Raw genomic sequence first — 19,898 nt, forward strand, 5'->3', positions numbered from 1 at the left:
CAGACTGAAGCTGCTCCACTCTCTACAGGAAATGTCACCCCCACTGTTTATTTTTCTTTTTAATCAACTTTTAACCTTTTTTGCACAAGTTTGAAAAATTATTTTAGGCCTAAAGATTATGTTAAACCCCTACAAACATTATATATTTTCTGAAAGCAGACACCCTAGAGCACAGGTGTCAAACACAAGGCCCGGGGGCCACATCCGGCCCTCCAGGCCATTTCATGTGGCGCTTGCACCTGCAGTAATTCCCTTGTTTCTGCCCCCACCTTGTCTCAGCAGCAGAAAGGAGGACAGATCCTCTCCTCCAGGTCCTGTGCTTCTTTGCACAGGTGCAGAGAGGCTTGTCTCTGCCCCCCTCCCCATCTCTGCAGTCAGCAGCAGTAAGGAGGACAGAACCTCTCCTTCGGGTCCTGTGCTTCTTTGTCCCGGTGCAGAGAGGCTTCTCTCCACCTCCTCCCCATCTCAGCAGTCAGCAGCAGAAAGGAGGACAGAACCTCTCCTCCAGGGCCTGTGCTTCTTTGTGCAGGTGCAGAGAGGCTTCTCCCCATCTCAGCAGTCAGCAGCAGAAAGGAGGACAGAACCTCTCCTTCAGGTCCTGTGCTTCTTTGTCCCGGTGCAGAGAGGCTTCTCCCCATCTCAGCAGTCAGCAGCAGAAAGGAGGACAGATCCTCTCCTCCAGGTCCTGTGCTTCTTTGCCCCGGTGCAGAGAGGCTTCTCTCCACCTCCTCCCCATCTCAGCAGTCAGCAGCAGAAAGGAGGACAGAACCTCTCCTCCAGGTCCTGTGCTTCTTTGCACAGGTGCAGAGAGGCTTGTCTCTGCCCCCTCCCCATCTCTGCAGTCAGCAGCAGAAAGGAGGACAGAACCTCTCCTTCAGGTCCTGTGCTTCTTTGTCCCGGTGCAGAGAGGCTTCTCCCCATCTCAGCAGTCAGCAGCAGAAAGGAGGACAGATCCTCTCCTCCAGGTCCTGTGCTTCTTTGCCCCGGTGCAGAGAGGCTTCTCTCCACCTCCTCCCCATCTCAGCAGTCAGCAGCAGAAAGGAGGACCGAACCTCTCCTCCAGGTCCTGTGCTTCTTTGCACAGGTGCGGAGAGGCTTGTCTCTGCCCCCCTCCCCATCTCTGCAGTCAGCAGCAGAAAGGAGGACAGAACCTCTCCTTCAGGTCCTGTGCTTCTTTGTCCCGGTGCAGAGAGGCTTCTCTCCACCTCCTCCCCATCTCAGCAGTCAGCAGCAGAAAGGAGGACAGAACCTCTCCTCCAGGGCCTGTGCTTCTTTGTGCAGGTGCAGAGAGGCTTGTCTCTGCCCCCTCCCCATCTCTGCAGTCAGCAGCAGAGAGGACAGAACAGCTTCTACAGATCCTTCACCTCTCTGTGCAGCCACAGCACCCCCTTGTCTCCATCTTCCTTGCTCTCAGCATTCAGCAGACCCCAGCCAGTCTGGTCCTCCCCCAGACCCTGCACTTTCTGCTTCCCAGCTCCTCTCCTAGCTTCTTCCCAACAGCAGAACAAGATAAGGGAGTGCACTGTGATGTAAGGGAGGGTGGGGGACTCCTGACTTCTAATAGTGGGGGGGGGGGACTCTTGACATCTAATATAATGGGGGGATGCTCTTGACGCCTAGTTTTACAGATACAAATGGCCCTTTAAGGGCGATCATGATGTTGAAGCAGCCTGCAAGGAAATTCACTTTGACACCCTTGCCCTAGAGAATAAAATAGTGGTAGGTCAAATTTTTTATGTCACACGATATTACCGTGCACCTCACTTCGGTCCATTCATCCTCGGTACTAGTATTGCTGGCTGCTTAGAATGGATGCGGTGGAAGGAACCAGGAAATACATCCAGTAGGCTGTCCTGTGTCAGGGGACCGGCAGGTGGTGCTGTGGAGCAGAGCAGAGAGCGCGGGATCAGTGGCGGCGTGCGTGTGAGAGGAGCGAGTGTGTGGCAGATCGTGCGTGTGTGTGTGTGAGTACCCCCCCACCCCCCAGTAGAGCGGCAGCGTCTGGCACTTGGACCACCCCCCCCCCCCCCCACGAAGTAAAGTGGGCAGCGAGCGGTGCGGTACCCCCCCCCCCCTTGTTGCGGGCGGCGTGCAGCAAACCCTCCCTTGCGGTGTGCGGGAACCCCCCCCCCCCCAACAGAGAGGAGCAGAGGAGACTAGCTGACCGGGAAGTAACCGAGGGAGGCGGGTGCAGAGAGGAGGAAGACTGACCGACTGAGGGAGGAGTCAGGAACTGCAAGTGACAGTCTTAAAGGGACACACACTAGGTAAGTAAGACTGGTGACTGAGATTGAGTACTGACTGAGGGTGTAGTGTAGTACCTGAGTATCTGGGAGTACCTATTACTACCTGAGTGTCTGGGAGTACCTATTTATACCTGAGCGTCTGGGAGTACCTATTACTACCTGAGGGTCTGGGACTACCTATTACCACCTGAGGGTCTGGGACTACCTATTACTTACCTGAGGGTCTGGGAGTACCTATTACTACCTGAGGGTCTGGGAGTACCTATTACTACCTGAGTGTTGGGAGTACCTATTACTACCTGAGTGTCTGGGAGTATCTATTACTACCTGTGCGACTGACCGGGCTGTGCGACTGAGAGTGTTGGGCAACTGTGAGTGTTGTGCGACTGACCGGGCTGTGCGACTGAGAGTGTTGTGCGACTGACCGGGCTGTGCGACTGTGAGTGTTGTGCGTCTGACCGGGCTGTGCGACTGTGAGTGTTGTGCGACTGACCGGGTGGTGTGACTGGGAGTGTTGTGCGGGAACCCCCCCCCGAACAGAGAGGAGCAGAGGAGACTAGCTGACCGGGAAGTGACCGAGGGAGGCGGGTGCAGAGAGGAAGACTGACCGACTGAGGGAGGAGTCAGGAACTGCAAGTGACAGGCTTAAAGGGACACACACTAGGTAAGTAAGACTGGTGACTGAGATTGAGTACTGACTGAGGGTGTAGTGTAGTACCTGAGTGTCTGGGAGTACCTATTTATACCTGAGCGTCTGGGAGTACCTATTACTACCCGAGGGTCTGGGACTACCTATTACTACCTGAGGGTCTGGGCTGTGTATCTGTGAGTGTTGTGCGACTGACCAGGCTGTGCGACTGAGAGTGTTGTGCGACTGACCAGGCTGTGCGACAGAGTGTTGTGCGACTGACCAGGCTGTGCGACTGAGAGTGTTGTGCGACTGACCAGGCTGTGCGACTGAGAGTGTTGGGCAACTGTGAGTGCTGTGCGACTGTGAGTGTTGTGCGACTGACCGGGCTGTGCGACTGAGAGTGTTGTGCAACTGACCGGGCTGTGAGATTGTGAGTGTGTGCAACTGAGTGTCAAGTGAGGGTAGCGGAGTACCAGAGGGTGAGAAGGTAGAGTTAGGAAGCCAGGAAATAGCCACATAGGATAGACTTAAATCGCTGAATCCCCATTAGATTAGATTAGTAGGTACAATGCCCGGTGGGTGTGGAGATGCGACTCGGTGTACATCTTGTGATATGTATGCGTTCCTCGGTCATGCGATTGTGGGCGAATACAAATGCGCAAAATGTAAGCAAGTTGCTTCCCTGGAAGCTCAGGTCCTGAATCTAGGGAGGCAGCTGGCAACACTGAGACGAATGTCCATACCGGAGGAGAGCCAGGATCGTACCAGTCAGGTGCAGGCAGGGGTCTGAACAGAGGTGGGCAGAGTATTGGAGGTGCAGGCATCAGAGCAGAGTAGAGGGGTGACAGTTAGGAGGGGTAGAAGGGAACAAGGCAAGGAGTCAGGGACCAGCATTGCTGGAGCAGAGCGACGCCCCTAGCTGCCAGGGGAAGAACTCCTCCAGTGAGGCTGGGAGAAAGGGAAAGAAAAGACAGGTGCTGGTGGTAGGGGACTCAATTATTAGAAGGACAGACAGTGTAATCTGTGACAAAGACCGTGTGTGCCGAACAGTCTGTTGTTTGCCGGGCGCTCGGGTTCGGCACATCACGGATCGGGTGGACAGATTATTGGGTGGGGCTGGGGAAGACCCAGCTGTCATGGTACACGTGGGTACCAATGACATAGGCAGAGGAAGATGGAGAGTCCTAAACGATTTCAGGGACTTAGGCGCCAAGTTGAGGACTAGGACCTCCAAGGTAGTATTTTCCGAAATACTACCTGTACCTCGAGCCACACCAGAGAGGCAGTGGGAGATTAGGGAAGTTAACGAGTGGCTGAGGAGCTGGTGTAGTAAGGAGGGTTTCAGGTTCCTGGAGAACTGGGCCGACTTCTCAGTCGGCCACTGGCTCTTTGGTAGGGAAGGATTGCACGTAAATGGGGAGGGTGCAGCCGTACTGGGTGAGAGGATGGCCACAAAGTTAGAGGGGCTTTTAAACTAGGTGACGGGGGGGGAGGGTACAGATGTAGAATTAGCCAGTGGAAAGCAAGTTTCAGAGGGCAGAAATGGGGGCATTAGCGGTAGGGTGTTCGGAGCTCCTAAACCCAGGGTGGGTATGGGGAAAAATCAAGAGAGCAGCCTAAAAACATCAAATGAGGATATATGTAACCGATCGAAATTAAGAGGTTTGTATACCAATGCCAGAAGCCTGGCCAACAAGATGGGAGTGCTGGAGCTGCTGATGTTTGAGGAGGACTTTGATTTTGTGGGGATAACTGAGACTTGGTTTCGACAGCTCTCATGACTGGATGGCGACCATTCAGGGGTATTCCCTTTATCGCAGAGATAGAGAAGGTAAAAAAGGAGGAGGGGTATGTCTGTATATCAAGAACAGTGTACAGGTAAATATGAGGGACGATATTAATAATGGAGCTATGGATGAGGCAGAATCATTATGGGTAGAGCTTCAAAGGGAAGGCAAGGTGGGGAAGGTAATATTGGGCGTATGCTATAGGCCCCCCAACCAGAGGGGGGAGGCGGACCTCATGTTACAGATAGGATTGGCAGCAAGGATGGGAAATGTCATTATAATGGGGGACTTTAATTATCCAGATATAGACTGGGCAGAAGGAACCGCGCACTCAGCCAAGGCTAGGCAGTTCCTAAATGTTTTGCAGGACAATTTCATGGATCAGATGGTGAATGCACCGACAAGAAACAATGCGGTACTTGACCTACTGATTACTAACAATACAGAACTGATCACGGATATAGAAATACGGGGCAACTTAGGAAACAGTGACCATAGGTCAATAAGTTTCAGTATTAATTACAGTAATAGGAAACACAAGGGTAATATAAGGACACTGAATTTCAAAAGAGCCAATTTCCCTAAACTGCGCTCGCTGCTAGAAAATATCAATTGGGATAGAACCCTGGGAACAAAGAACACGGAGGAAAAATGGGAGTGCTTCAAGAGCATACTTAACAAGGGGATTGGTCAGTGCATTCCAAAGGGAAATAAATTTAAAAGAGCAAAACTAAACCCTGGGTGGCTAAACTCCAACTTAAAAATGCATATTAGTGCTAAAGAAAAGGCCTTCAAAAAATACAAGACTGAGGGGTCATTGGCAGCATTTAAGCATTACAAAGAGTGTAATAAGAAATGTAAGGATGAAATCAGGGCGGCTAAAATAGAACACGAGACACATATATCGGAGGTGAGTAAAAAGAACCCCAAGAAATTCTTTAAGTATATAAACAGTAAGAAAGCGAAAGCATTGGCCCCATAAAAGATGACACAGGAAATATGGCCACTGAGGACAGAGAAAAGGCGGAAGTGTTAAATAATTTCTTCTCTTCAGTCTTCACAAAAGAATCGGGGGGGCTACACGAACCTAGCTTGTAAGGCCGAACTAATCAACACACCTCAGGAAGTGCCACCATGGCTAACAGAAGATAGACTTAGAGCTAAACTAGAGAAACTTAACATAAATAAATCCCCGGGACCGGATGGCTTGCACCCGAGGGTTCTTAAAGAGCTCAGCCAGGTGATTGCCAGACGATTATTCTTGATCTTTAAGGATAGTTTACAGACGTTTATGGTGCCAGCTGATTGGAAAAAAGCCATCGTGGTACCAATATTTAAAAAGGGGCCGAGATGTATCCCGGGTAACTATAGGCCGGTCAGCCTAACATCAGTAGTGTGCAAGATTGTGGAGGGGATGTTAAGGGACCACATACAAGACTTTAGTAATGAAAACGGTATTATTAGTAGTAATCAGCATGGATTCATGAAAAATCGTTCTTGCCAAACCTATCTATTAACCTTCTACGATGAAGTGAGCTGCCACCTAGATAAAGGAAAGCCTGTGGATGTGGTGTATCTGGACTTTGCAAAGGCCTTTAACACCATTCCCCACAAACGCTTACTGTACAAACTAAGGAAGGTAGGTATGGACCATAATGTGAGTACCTGGATAGAGAACTGGCTCCAGGGGAGAGTCCAGAGGGTGATGATTAATGGGGAGTACTCAGATTGGGCGGGTGTGGAAAGTGGGGTCCCCTAGGGTTCTGTCCTGGGACCAATCCTGTTTAATTTATTCATAAATGATCTAGAGGAGGGGATATCCAGCACAATCTCAGTATTTGCAGATGATACTAAACTAGGCTTGCCAATATCTTCTATGCAGGATGTGGAAACCTTACAAGTGAACCTGAACAAAATAACGGGGTGGGCAACTACATGGCAGATGAGGTTTAATGTTGAAAAATGTAAAGTAATGCACTTGGGGGCCAGAAACCAGAAAGCAAGCTACTCACTAGGGGGGGAACCTCTGGGTGAGTCTAGGATGGAAAAGGACTTGGGGGTACTGGTAGACAACAGGCTTGGCAGTGGCATGCAATGCCAAGCCGCTGCAAGCAAAGCCAACAGAATACTGGGATGTATAAAAAAGGGGATTCACTCCAGAAATAAAGAGATTATTCTCCCACTCTACAAGACTCTGGTCCGGCCACATCTGGAGTATGCTGTCCAGTTCTGGGCACCAGTCCTCAGGAAGGATGTGCTGGAACTGGAAAGAGTCCAGAGAAGGGCAACAAAAATAATTAGGGGAATGGAGGACATCAGCTATGAGGAAAGACTACAAGCACTGAACCTATTCTCTCTGGAGAAGAGAAGATTGAGGGGGGATATGATAATGTACAAATACTGTACTGGCGACCCTAGCATAAGGAACAAACTATTCAGAGAAAGGGAATACAATAAGACACGTGGCCACTCACTAAAACTAGAGGAAAGGCAGTTTAACCTTAAAGTGCGTAAGGGGTTCTTCACTGTAAGAGCGGTAAGGATGTGGAATTCTCTTCCACAAGCAGTCATAACAGCAGGGAGCATTGATAGTTTTAAAAAACTATTAGATGGGCACCTTAGAGACCACAACATACAGGGGTATACAATGTAAGGTTAAAACCAAACACACACACGCATCATAGGTTGAACTGGATGGACTGATGTCTTTTTTCAACCTCTGTAACTATGTAATTACCACAAAGGTCTAGGATACTCAACATTTCAGTAAAAAAAAACACTAAAGTGAATGTTTGGAAAAACGTAGAAGACGAGGTTGCACAGAGTAAATAGATACCCAACATGTCAAACCTTAAATTTGTATGCGCTCACGAAATGGCGACAAACTTCATTACCCTATATTTTCTATAGGTGACTCTTCAAAAGTCTCCTTTAGGTCATCTAAGCCCAGGAATTGGTGTAGTAAGATGGTGCTGGATGTGCGTGCTGGACACGTGCGTACCGTGCTCGATCTTCACCCAACCTATTACAGGGGACAACGGCTTGTACTAGCTCTTCTATCAATATAGCTGGGTGTTGAAGTGGCGATTTAAAGCTATTATTACCAATTAACTACCTCCCGCCCGCTGTATAGACAAATGACGGCGGATGGGATGCTCCGTTGTGGGAGGAGGTCATATGACGTCGCCCCAGTCTCACTGCGCTTGCACACCCATGGGGGCGTGCAGCGCGGCGGGCGAACTGTGTCACGGCACGACCCCAATCTCAGTAAAGAGCCAATGACGCAGCTCTTTACCCATGTGATCAGCTGTGTCCAGTGACAGCTAATCATATGTAAACAAGGAAATGCTGGTTATCAGCTCTCCTCGCCTTACACTGATAGAGTGTGAGGAGAGGAGAGCCGATCAGCGACATTTCTTCACAGGGGAGACCTGTAAATATAATCAGGGTACTGATGATCAGTGCAGCCCCAGCAGTGTCAGTCTGATCTTATCACCTATTAGTGTATGACAATGGCCATATTCCCTCTTGTTGACATCTGTATGATATACTAACCTATTGTGTGACTCCGTATGTGTATGCAATGTTTGATCGCAGCTGCGTCCATCCAAGACAACGTTGTCGTTTTACATTTTCACCTAGTCCTAGGTGCGGGTTTTGGCAGAGTATTTTTAACCCAGTATTTTTGTTTTCCTAATTTTTGAATAACATTATCCTGTGATTAAGCTGCACGGTCCTGCTGTGGTACCATTTAAAAAATCTAGTGCTTACGCTACTTTTTCAGAGTTCCAGTCTACTTTGCAGCCCATTCAAATGAATGGGCAATAAAAACTGGACCATGCATGTGAACCCACCCTAATTGGAAATTTTTTTAAAGGATAAGTTCACTTTTCGTAATGTTACATGTTACACCCATATTCAGGGTGTAAAATGTTACAAACGGACTGGTTCCTGATCTCCCCGATCTGACAGCTAATGGGAATCCCCCCCTGAAAAAAAAAAGTGTGTTTATTATTTTTTTTCTAAAAAGTGAACCTATCCTTTAAATATTTATTGGACTGCAGTGCAGGAAACTATTGCAGAGTTTTATGGAATAGGCCCCTCTCCTTTCCAGGCTGGAAGCTGCACACAAATTGCCAGTGTCCTCCCAATCATCTGGCTGTCAAGCCTCTCCTCTGGATTCTGAGGGCTCAGTCACACAGGTGATTAGGCTGCTGCATTCAGATGCTGCTCAATTCCGTCTTTGAACCCAGCCACACTCTGTGCTATGAAACAACTAGGGTCCTTTCACACGGGCGATCCGATCCAATCTGCCTGTTCATTTTTCAGGTGGACCTGATCGGATGCTCCATGCACCCCTATGGGGCAGCGGATGTCAGAGGAGACATGTCCGCTGACACCCGCTGCTCTCCGATCCGATCCGTGAAATCCGGACGGATGGAAACCCTATTTTCCATCCGTCTGGCGGATCAGATCGGATGAGAACTGACAGGCGGTCCATTCTCATCCGATCTCCCCATAGAGGACAGCGGGGATCTGACAGCTCCGTCTCTGCACACAGAGCGGAGACAGAGCTGTCATCCGCCTGCTCAGCGGGGATCGGCGGATCGATCCCCCACTGAGCAGAACGGACCTCGTCAGGCGGCGCACCATGTCAAAGGACACTTAGCTGCGGTCAGAGAACATCAGCCCTGGGTGCAAAATGCCTGTGTTGGGGGCCAGTCAGAATCCCTAATCACTTACAAGGATCAACCATAACTTTATGACCACTGACAGGTAAATAACATTGATTATCTTGTCACCTTAGCATCTAAAGGTTGGTAGCATATACAGTATTAGGCAGCAAGTAAACTTATAGTCCCTGAAGTTGATGTGTTAGAAGCAGAAAAAAAATGGACATCGCAGTTTGTTGTGTATAGGGCTGCCGCTTAGTAACAGGGTGCTAATGATGATCCGTGTCCACAACCAATGGCGCCTACAATGAGCATTAGAACTGGATCACAGAACAATGGAAGAAAGTGGCCTGGTCTGATGAATGACATTTTCTTTTACATCATGTGAACGGCCAGGTGTGTGTACATCACTTACCTGGGGAAAAGATGGCAACAGGATGCATTATAGGAAGAAGACAAGGCGGGAGAGGCCGTATGATGCTTTGGGCAATGTTCTGCTGGGAAACCCTGAACCCTGCTATTCATGGGGATGTTACTTTGACACGTACCACCTACCTAAACAGTGTTGCTGACCAATTACAGCGCTTCATTGAAATGGTATTCCCTGCTGGCGGTGGCCTCTTTTAGCAGGATAATGCGCCACACTGCAAAATGGTTCAAGAATGGTTTGAAGAACACAAGTTCAAGGTGTTGAATCAGTCTCCAATTCTCCAGATCTCAACCCAATCGAACATCTGTGGGATATGCTGAAAAAAAAACAATCCGATCCAAGGAGGCCCCACCTGCCAACTTACCAGACTTAAAGGATCTGCTACTGGTGGCTTGGTGTCAGATACCACAGCTTACTATAAGAGGTCTAGCGGAGTCCATTCCTTGACGGGGCAGGGGTGTTTTGGAAGCAAAAGGGGGACCTACTCAATATTAGATTGGGTGGTCATAATGTTATGGCTTAACAGTGTATACACCACTAAACAGTTACATGTGAACATCAATTGTACAGATCTGATCTCAGCTGTTTGCACATGTGCATGGGGCCAAAGTTTCTTGTTGGTGGAGAAATGCACATGCATGGGGCCAAAGTTTCTTGTTGGTGGAGAAACAAGTTTCCTATTAGAATGAACCCCAACACCTGTGCATGTAAGGTGCAGCACGTTTTGGGAAGCCCATTCATTTAAAAGCGCTGCCCAACACACAATTATTCCAATGAAGTGCATGCACCTTTTCTTAAAATGCTCCTCACCAAAAGGGATGTAAATTGGGAAAGGGATGGTGCACAACGCATGCACATTACCAAGGTGGGTTGGGGTGCCATTAAAATTGAAGCACACTGCAGCTAAAAATCCGCACAGTTTGTTTTTATCTATAAATGCCCCTTCTCTGCATAGGTCGTTTTTTTGGTAAAGGTGCACCAATCCTTAACTACTTCAGCTCTGGAAGATTTTACACCCTTAATCACTTCCCTCCCGCCCTATAGCAGAATGATGGCGGGAAGGTGGTTGCACTATCCTGACTGGCCGTCATATGACTATGGGCTCTGCGCACCCCCCGATCGGTAGTGTGGTGTGTCACTCGGACACACCTCATCTCCGATCCCGGTAAAGAGCCTAATGACACGAGCTCTTTAGCATGTGACCAGCTGTGTCCAATCACAGCTGGTCACATAGTAAATAGGAAGTGCTGTTGATCGGCTTTCTGGCGGCTCTCCTGACGGGGGGGGGGGGGGGGTCTATGCATGTAATCAGAGCATTGATTACCGGTGCAGACCCTTGGGGGGTGCCACTAGAGCCACCAAGGATTGCCCACCCATGGCCACCAGGGATGCCAATCAGTGCTCGGGGAGCCTGCCAGTGTCCTCCCCATCCGTGCTGCCCACCATTGCCATATATCAGTGCTGCCCATCAGTGCCCATCAATGCCACATATCAGCGCAGCCTATCAGTGCTGCATATTAGTGCCTCATCATCAGTGCCACCCCTTCAGTGCCTCCTTATCAGTGCCTGTCAGTGCGGCCTCATCAATGCAGGAAAAAACAAATTTATAACAAAAAAACGTTTTTTTTTTTCAAACTTTTCGGTCCTTTTTTATATGTTTAGCAAAAAAGAAAAAACCTTGTGGTGATTAAATACCACCAAAAGAAAGCTCTATTTGTGGGAAAAAAATGACATAAGTTTGGTTTAGGTACAGTGTTGCATGACTGCGCAATTGTCATTCAAATTGCAACAGCGCTAAAAGCTGGAAATTGGCCTAGGCAGGAAGGGGGTGAAAGTGCCCTGTATTGAAGTGGTTAATGACCAGGCCATTTTTTGCTATGAAGCACTGCGCTACTTTAACTTGAAATTGCGTGGTCATGCAATGCTGTACCCAAACAAAATTTATATAATTTTTTTCCCTGCAAAAAGATTTCTTTTGGTGGTATTTGATCACCACTGGATTTTTCTTTTAATTATATAAATGAAAAAAGATCAAAAATTAAAAAAAAAAAATGTTTTTACTGATATAAAACATATCTAATTAAAAAAAAATGTGATTTTTGCCTTACCGTAAAATCCATTTCTCTGATGTTTATTGACTGACACAGCTCCTGATCTTCTTAACCATTGGGTTATACTGCCCCCTACAGGAGTAGAACACTATGCAAAAAAAAAAAAGCATGGCTATGCCTATGGGCAGTCCCAGGGGGTATACTCCCTCTATCTGCTATAGGTAATCCGTTTTCTTACAAGCAGTGTCAGAAGAATTACAACTCCACAGAGGGGAGGGTGCTGTGTCCGTCAATGAACATCAGAGAAATGGATTTTATGGCAAGGCAAAAAATTGGATTTTTGACTTACCGTAAAATCTATTTCTCTGATGTTCATTGATGGACACAGCTCCTGATACTTCTTAACCATTGGGTTATACTGCCCCCTACAGGAGAAGGACAATAGGCAGGAAAAAGCTTGACTACGCCTATGGGGCAGTCCCAGGGGGTATACTCCCTTTTTCTCAGCTATAGGCACTCAGTTTTGTTACAAGTAGTGTCAGAAGAAAGCCACCTCCACAAAGGGGTGGGTGCTGTGTCCGTCAATGAAAATCAGAGAAATGTATTTTATGGTAAGTCAAAAATCACATTATCTCTTCCGGTCATTAAAGGACACATCTCCTGATTCTTCTTAACCATTGGGACGTCCCAAAGCAGTGTTAAACATGAGGTGTGGGAAAAACATCAGAAAAAATTCCCCAGGCTAACCATAGCCAATCAGGTAACATAGAGCTCTACCATAAACAACTGGAGCTCACCTGAAAAACAATACACCCTCAAAGAGGATCAGGTCCTCTAAACAGCAGCCTGCAAAACCTTGCGGCCAAAAGAAGCATTCGCAGATGCCAACACATCCACTTTTTAAAAACTTTGTAAAAGTGTGCACTGACAACCAGATGGCCACCTTGCAAACATGTGTCTCTGATGCATGATGACAAAGCCCAGGAGGCACTAGGCGCCCTAATAAAGTGCGCCTTGACAGGGAAAGGAGGAACCTGACCCTTGATGGAATAGGCCTGAACCACCACCTGTCTAAACCATCTGGAAATGGTCACAGAGGACGCAGACTACCATTTGTGAGGTCCATCCTTTAGCACAATAGAGTCTGACTTCCTAAAAGACTCCGTACCTGCCAGGTACACCCTAATTGCCCAGGCCACATCCAAGGCATGCAAGGCAATTTCCTCTGGATGTTTAGGCCTGGGACACAGGGAAGGCAACACAATGTCTTCAGTCATATGAAAGTCAGAGACCACCTTAGGAAGGAATGACGGACAGGGGCAAAGCATCACCTTATCCTTGTGAATCACTATACGGTGAACGACAGAATAAGGCCATTAGTACCGACACCCTGCGCGCAGAGGTGAAAGCCACCAAAAAAGGCCACCTTCTGGGACAGCGAAAGCAGGAAAAGCTCCCGAATATTTTCAAAGGGAGGCTTCTGTAGAGCTAAAAGCACCAAAATAAGATCTCAGGGAGGCAACGGAGCCCGCACTGAAGGAACCAAATTTCCGAAACCCTGAAGAAAGGTTCATACCAGGGAGTGTGTGGCCAAAGGTCCTTGGAAAAAAAATGCCAAAGCCGATACCTGGCCCTTGATGGTACTCAAGGCCAATTGCTGTTCAACCCCTGTTGAAGGAAGGCTAAGATTCAATCAACCGAGAAGGAGCAAGGATGAACCCCAAGAGACTCACACCAAGCACTGTGCATCTTCCACGCACAACGGTAGATCTTCCTAGAAGTAGATTTCCTAGCTTTCATTAGCGTAGGAATGTTCGACTCAGACAAACCTCTATCCTTCAGCACCTGGCGTTCAACAGCCAAGCCATCAAAGCCAGTGACTGTAAAGCAGGATGGAAGACTGGTCCTTGGGACAGCATATCCTCCCTGAGAGGAAGTCCCCAAGGAGCATTGGCGACCAGCTGTTCCAGATCGGTGTACCAAGACCGGTGAGGCCAGTCTGGAGCCACTAGAATGACCGGAATCCTTTCTGCTTTGATCCTGCACAGGAGTCGTGGCAGGAGTTCGAGAGGACTGAAATAAATCGGTAGCCCACCTTAGAATGCCGGCTACTTACCGAACCTGACTCGGCCGCAAGGTTTCCGACCAGTAGGCCACAGAGCATAGGCCTAAATTTTTAGTCTGATCTGGCTGCGTGAGGTGCGGACCCGCGGATGCTAAACCATCCGCTACCCAGCCCAACAGCCACCGCAGGGAGCCCTAGGACATCTCTGCCCTAGTCAACAACCCCCAGGGTGTCAGAGAACCCTGCTCAACCCACTGTTGCGAAACAGGAAAAACCCAGTCAGCAGCAACTTCAACAAGCCCTCCTTAAGAGCATGTGGCAAAAGCCAGCTCATAACCTCACCCAGGGGGGCAAAAGACCCACAGTGACCACCAAAAGTTAAGAGGGGCTGGGGGGAAGGAGGGGAACCCCGGGGTCCCAGTGTCTCAGGGAGGGGCCCATGTCCACCCCAAAACCCTCCAGGACTAGAGGGGGAAAAGCTACTTACCATACCAGTGAGCACCGCTCCGGACAAACCGCCACTCCATCGGAAGGTGGGTGGCTGTCGGCCAGGAGGAACTCTGTGACTCAGGCCGAGACCCGGTTGTATGTGCCCTCGCGAGGCGTTTAACTCGCAGGCCAGCCCCAGTCTACGCACGCTCGCTGGCTAGACTGAGGGGACCACTGGATCTAGATTATCCAGCCCCTAGCCCAGTCTGGCAGTTGATTGTAGATCTCACAGGAAAAAATTTCTATCTTAAAGGAAAAAAATTGCCTGTACCAGAGATCCCAGCAAGGAACTAGTTCCTTATTTCTGACTAGGCAGAAAAAAACTGAGTACCTAGAGCAGGGAGAGGGAGTATACCCCCCCTGGGACTGCGCATAGGTGTAGCCAGATTATTTTTCTGCCTAGTGTCCTACTCCTGTAGGGGGCAGTATACCCAGTGGTTATGAAGATCAGGAGCTGTGTCCATCAATGAACAAAGGATTTTTTTCAAAAATGTATTTTTTTTGTTTATAGAGCAGAAAATAAAAAAACCCAGTGGTAAAATACCATTACTCCACATCCCTGTGCCAGTAAACATTGCTCTCCATTGGGGGGGGGGGGGGGGGGAAACGTATGTACGCCTCATGTGAACGAGGCCTTAGACACCTGTTATGTAATATATCGGCTGTAGCGCTGATCAGTGTATTCAGATGGTGGGTGAGATCTACTGTCAAAATACAATGGCACAGCGGGGAGGATTCCTCCATCCACATTGAATGTGAAGATGGGGAATCAGTTCAGTTTTTTTTTTTGTTCAGCCTGCTAAAGCCTGGTACACACTATGAGTTTTTTTCTGTCAGCCCCAGTCGGAGCCGCTGTACTAACTATGCAAAGTTAGTACAGTAATCTCCCCCGCTGAACTAATGTGTTCTGAAAGGTGGACAGCCCCCTAACAAGAACACTCTGATCTGTGCTCTCCGCCATTGGCTGAGAGTGCTGATCAGTAGTCGGTTGGCTGCTGGTTTTCCAGCATTCTTGTCCAACAGAAGCCGGCCTGACAGACAGGGTGGCAAACACATGGGCCGAATGTCGGCTGTTTTCTTTTTACCGGCCAATGTCTCCCAACATTTTGCCCACGAGTACGGGGCTTTACTCTTTCACATATAGAAATGGTTTCGGCTAGCGTTGGGCTTTACCAGTTGATAACTTCGTCACATGTCTCAATAATGCACAACATCTTGTTTTAACACTTTAACTCACACAACACAAATGAATTTAACCATAAGATTAAGACTACTGTAATTTATTACATCTGTTAAGAACACAGATACAAAGCACAGTAAAAGGCCACAGGACAGGAAATTGACGTGGCTCATAGACATCTGTACAAACACTGCTTAAACCTGAAAAGTCATGTGATATCCCACACCATCTGTCATTAGAGGCTCAGTTATATATATATATATTATTTAAAAAAAAAAAAAAATCAATGACTTAATAGTGAGTTGATGGAATTAATGAAGAACATAACCATAAGCAACAGTGGAATGATGTCAAAGCTCCCAGATTTAAATAACATGATTAATAATCCCCTTTTGTTTCTGGTGATAAAACACGAGCGGGCTTGTCCAAGAAGGTGAAGAGCAATATGCAAAGTAACCAATCAGCAATCACCTCCCATTGTTCATTAAAGATGGAATCCAAAAGTAATGGGTTACAGCGCTTGCACTATAATTCTGGGACTTTGCTCTGCCTTAATTTTATTGATCCTGATATAAATTTTGCCATCTGGTTTCCCATAAATCTCTTGGCAACATTTATGAAAACCAATGCACAGAAAAATAAAATAAAAAGTTAATTTTGCATCACCGTCTCTAATTAAAAATAGTAAATCATTGAAACACAGACACAGTTTGAATTTCACATCTCTACTGAATGAAGTGTCTGACCGAACATTTTTCATGATTTGTGTTTATGAAATATTTTAGTTGCAAACATTATTGTATTGGAACATTTTTTTTCTTTTACTAAGGGTGATGCAAATACATCTTCCTTGAGAGATGGTGTCTAAATAAAAAAAAAAAAAAAAAAAGAAAGGAAAAACGTGAAAGTGCTGCTTATGTCAACCAATAAGTTTCAATTTGTCTTTTTCTACTGAAGAGCAGACTAAATAAAACAATTATCTGGTTGCTATAGGGTTCATACCCGTCCTGCATGCTGTTTTCTGCCTCCACCTCGGCGCTGCATGCAGGCAGCCCATAGAAGTAGATGCAGTCGCAGCGGCTGCACTGGACACAGCTGCATGTCGAAATTCGCCATGCATGCAGGAGCGGGCGCACAGATCCAAACTGCATTTATAGTGTTGGCATCCTGACCACGGAGAGAATATTATGGTAAAGGAACAATCCTTCGGTTAGCAAAATGACTGCCACCACTACGGGCTTTAGCAGCTCTGTTTTGTAACTTGACATCAACAATCGGCTATATACAAAGTGCAAGGACTGAATATTTTATAAAATAAATACTTGCATACTTTTTTTTTTAACTTCTAACCCTCTTTCATGCCATTTACAAAGAACATTTGTTATGAAGATTTCCAAAGACCCAGGTTTAAAAACAAAACAGAGCCTATTGGTGTATGGAGCTTTTAAGGTTCAGTCATGTCTTTGCAAGATTACAGATTACCCTCTGAAACGATTTTGCCAAATTTTATTTGTTCTGTACAATGACATATTACAAAGGAGACAGCCTGGAAAAAAAAAAAAAAGAAAAAGCTGTTTTTGGCTGCTTGTGGTCTTCAGAAGAGAAAACATGACTGACCGACTGAAGAAATGTATTCAGATTTTATCCTCTGCTATTAATTCCCAACACAAACCCGAAAGACAGCGGTTTTTCAATTGTACATTCGTGGCAGATAGCTTTGATCTCAGAAAAAGGCAACTTATGAGCACAATCTGGCTTTTACCTGCTAAAATAAAGGGAAAAAAGGCACATTTGAACACACTGCATGCTTAATACTAGTCTTTCGAAAAACAGTAGTGTTTTTTGTTTCCTTAGGTAGTGTTTGTGAACAAATAACCATGTAGTGCACTTAATGGGAATCAGACATCCTCCATAAATGAGACTCGAAGGCAGCGAACGCTTGCCTGTTAAAAGCAAGCACCATGGTGAACGGAGCCATTTTGAAAAATGTGGCCTACGATGCCAAAAACCAACAGCACTTCTCCCAGCATTATTGGTGTCGCTGGTTTAGTTGCCTAAATATTCCCATTTAACACTTCAGGTGACAAAATGGCTTCCTCCGCTTGGTGTGTAGGTAACAGGTGCACTTTAACCCCTGCTATGGCGTAAGAGGTCATATTGCCACTCCTGAGAATGGTTTACCGAGTGGGCAAATGGAATGATGTAACCTGTCGAGATCCGCAGAGACTACAATGACACTGTTTGTCCTGTCTATGGTTTGGTAATTAAAAAAAAAAAAGGAAATAAAAAAAGGCCACTAGTGCTTTAAATAAAGTCTTCCCTCCAAAAATGCACTGATTTTACCAAATATAGCTATTTGGCTTACTACATAAAACTGCTGCTTTAATGAATTGGTCTGTTGGAGGGAACAGTGCAAAACAAGTCTGAACAATAAAGTTTGTATAGATTTAAAACAAAAAAAAAAAGAAAAAAAAATTAAACAGACAGCACTGTGTGCCCAAGACAAAGCAGAGATAGGTTTCTCCTGAGGCAGTTACACATTGTGTTAGTGTTTAAAGGCCGTAGTGTGTGTAGAACAGTCCCTCCCCCGAGGAGTTCATTCCTGCGCATGCTGTTTTTGATCAGTAGCACTTTTAGTTGAAGAGCAATGGAGTTAACCCCTCCCTGGTCACACCGCCGCCAGCACTTTTAGCCATGCCTTGGTTAAACAAGGGGAAATACAGTGCCTTATCAAAATAAATTACAAAAAAAAAAAAAAAAAGAATAGCTTGTCAAAAGTTCATTTCTGATCCCTATCCAGTGTCGAGGACTGTTATGGCTGTAGTCATTGCGGGGTTTCTGTATTTTCCAACAAGGTTAGTCTGTGCAAAGGAGAGTGGGAGATGTCCCTTTTGTAAGTCTTTGGTGGCAGTTTAGGTAGCTGCGGACTGGAGTTGTGCCGCGGCGGGACCGGGGGGGCTACTGTCTGTAAGAGGTTGCTGTGACTGGTGCTCAGCCCGCAGCAGCGACGTAGTGCTCTCGGGGATGGAGTGCTGGGAGGGGTGTTGGGTGAGTTTGGAACAGTGCTGGATTCTCTGAACCAATCCTGCTCTCTGTGGAGGCGTCCCAGGGGTGGAGGCTGAAGGTTCAGGGGGCAGTTTATAAAGTGTTCTGGAGGACGAAGCGGGACCGGTGGCGGGGTGTCAGGAAGAGGATCTCTTGGTGGAGGAGGAGGCGGGCTGTGCAAAGGTCCATCAAAGGACCCGGTATAAGCAGGAACCCGTGGCTGAATCTTTGGAGGTGGAGGCAATCTCGGTGGAATAGCAGGTGGGTCCTCATCTCCTCTGGAGCTTGCCTGAGGTGAAAAGGAAAATGCAGCATGTTTAAATGTCAGAAAGAAGACAGAATCATTTCTTGAACACATAACATAAGTAATGCAAACTATCCAGGTAGACAAAGTGGCTGTTTTAACAGTAAAGTAACAAGAGAACATGCAAAGCTAATCTCCAGGAAAAGTCTATTACACAGCAAAAGAAAGAAAAATCTTTAAAGGTGCCTAGGGGGTTAAAAATAGTCCCAAAACTATTAAAACTCAACTATAGAAATCATCTGTAATGCATACTTACTGTATTTTCTGTAATATAAGACTACTTTTGAACCTCAAAAATATCCCCCAAAAATGGGGGGTCGTCTTATACGCCGAGTATAATATCTCCAATGTAACCTAAGTATAAGTATTACCAGTAGATGTAATCTCTCAAGACGCTGGCTGTGTGGGAATCCTGTACCGGTATACCGTATGTACCGTAGCTTCGGCTACATACAGTATACCGCGCTGAGCCAATCAGGGAGAGCGATGTATTCTATTATTGAATGCAAAGCCTGCTCGGATTGACGGTGTAACATCAGCCCACCTCTCTGACTCTGCCAATCCGAGCAGGCTTTGCATTCAATAATAGAATACATCGCTCTCCCTGATTGGCTCAGCGCGGTACACTGTATGTAGCCGAAGCTACGGTATATATGGCATACCGGTACAGGATTCCCATACACCCAGCGTCTTGAGATTACATCTACTGGTAATACTTGTACTTAGGGTACCTTGGAGATATTATGAGAGATTACATGTATTACAGTACTTGGGGTACCTTGGAGATCTATGAGAAATCTGATGTTTTTCAATGGTGTTGCCTTGCTTCGAAAGGGGGGTAGTCTTATACGGCGAGTATAGCCCAAAACCTATGTTTTAACTTGAAAATTAGGGGGGGGGGTCATCTTATACGCCCAGTTGTCTTATACGCCGGAAAATACAGTACATTGGTTTAGCTTGGCACAACATAAGTATGCATAGCTCATACCCGCTGGGG

At 46.9% G+C, this 19,898-nt stretch overlaps 1 protein-coding gene across 1 annotated transcript in view; it reads right to left on the bottom strand.

Annotated features, from left to right (window-relative positions):
• Nucleotides 1-18,010: 18,010 nt before the first annotated feature.
• SOS2 (SOS Ras/Rho guanine nucleotide exchange factor 2) overlaps nucleotides 18,011-19,898 on the bottom strand; it is a 178,762-nt gene continuing 176,874 nt past the window's right edge. The window contains exon 23 of the mRNA XM_082242700.1: nucleotides 18,011-18,886. Within this exon, the coding sequence (XP_082098826.1) occupies nucleotides 18,377-18,886 (510 nt within the window). The 3' untranslated portion in view covers nucleotides 18,011-18,376. The remainder of the gene's footprint in view (nucleotides 18,887-19,898) is intronic.

The sequence above is a fragment of the Pelophylax lessonae genome, assembly GCF_965119305.1.
Source record: "Pelophylax lessonae genome assembly, chromosome: 13".
In the NCBI taxonomy this organism is placed as follows: Eukaryota; Metazoa; Chordata; class Amphibia; order Anura; family Ranidae; genus Pelophylax; species Pelophylax lessonae.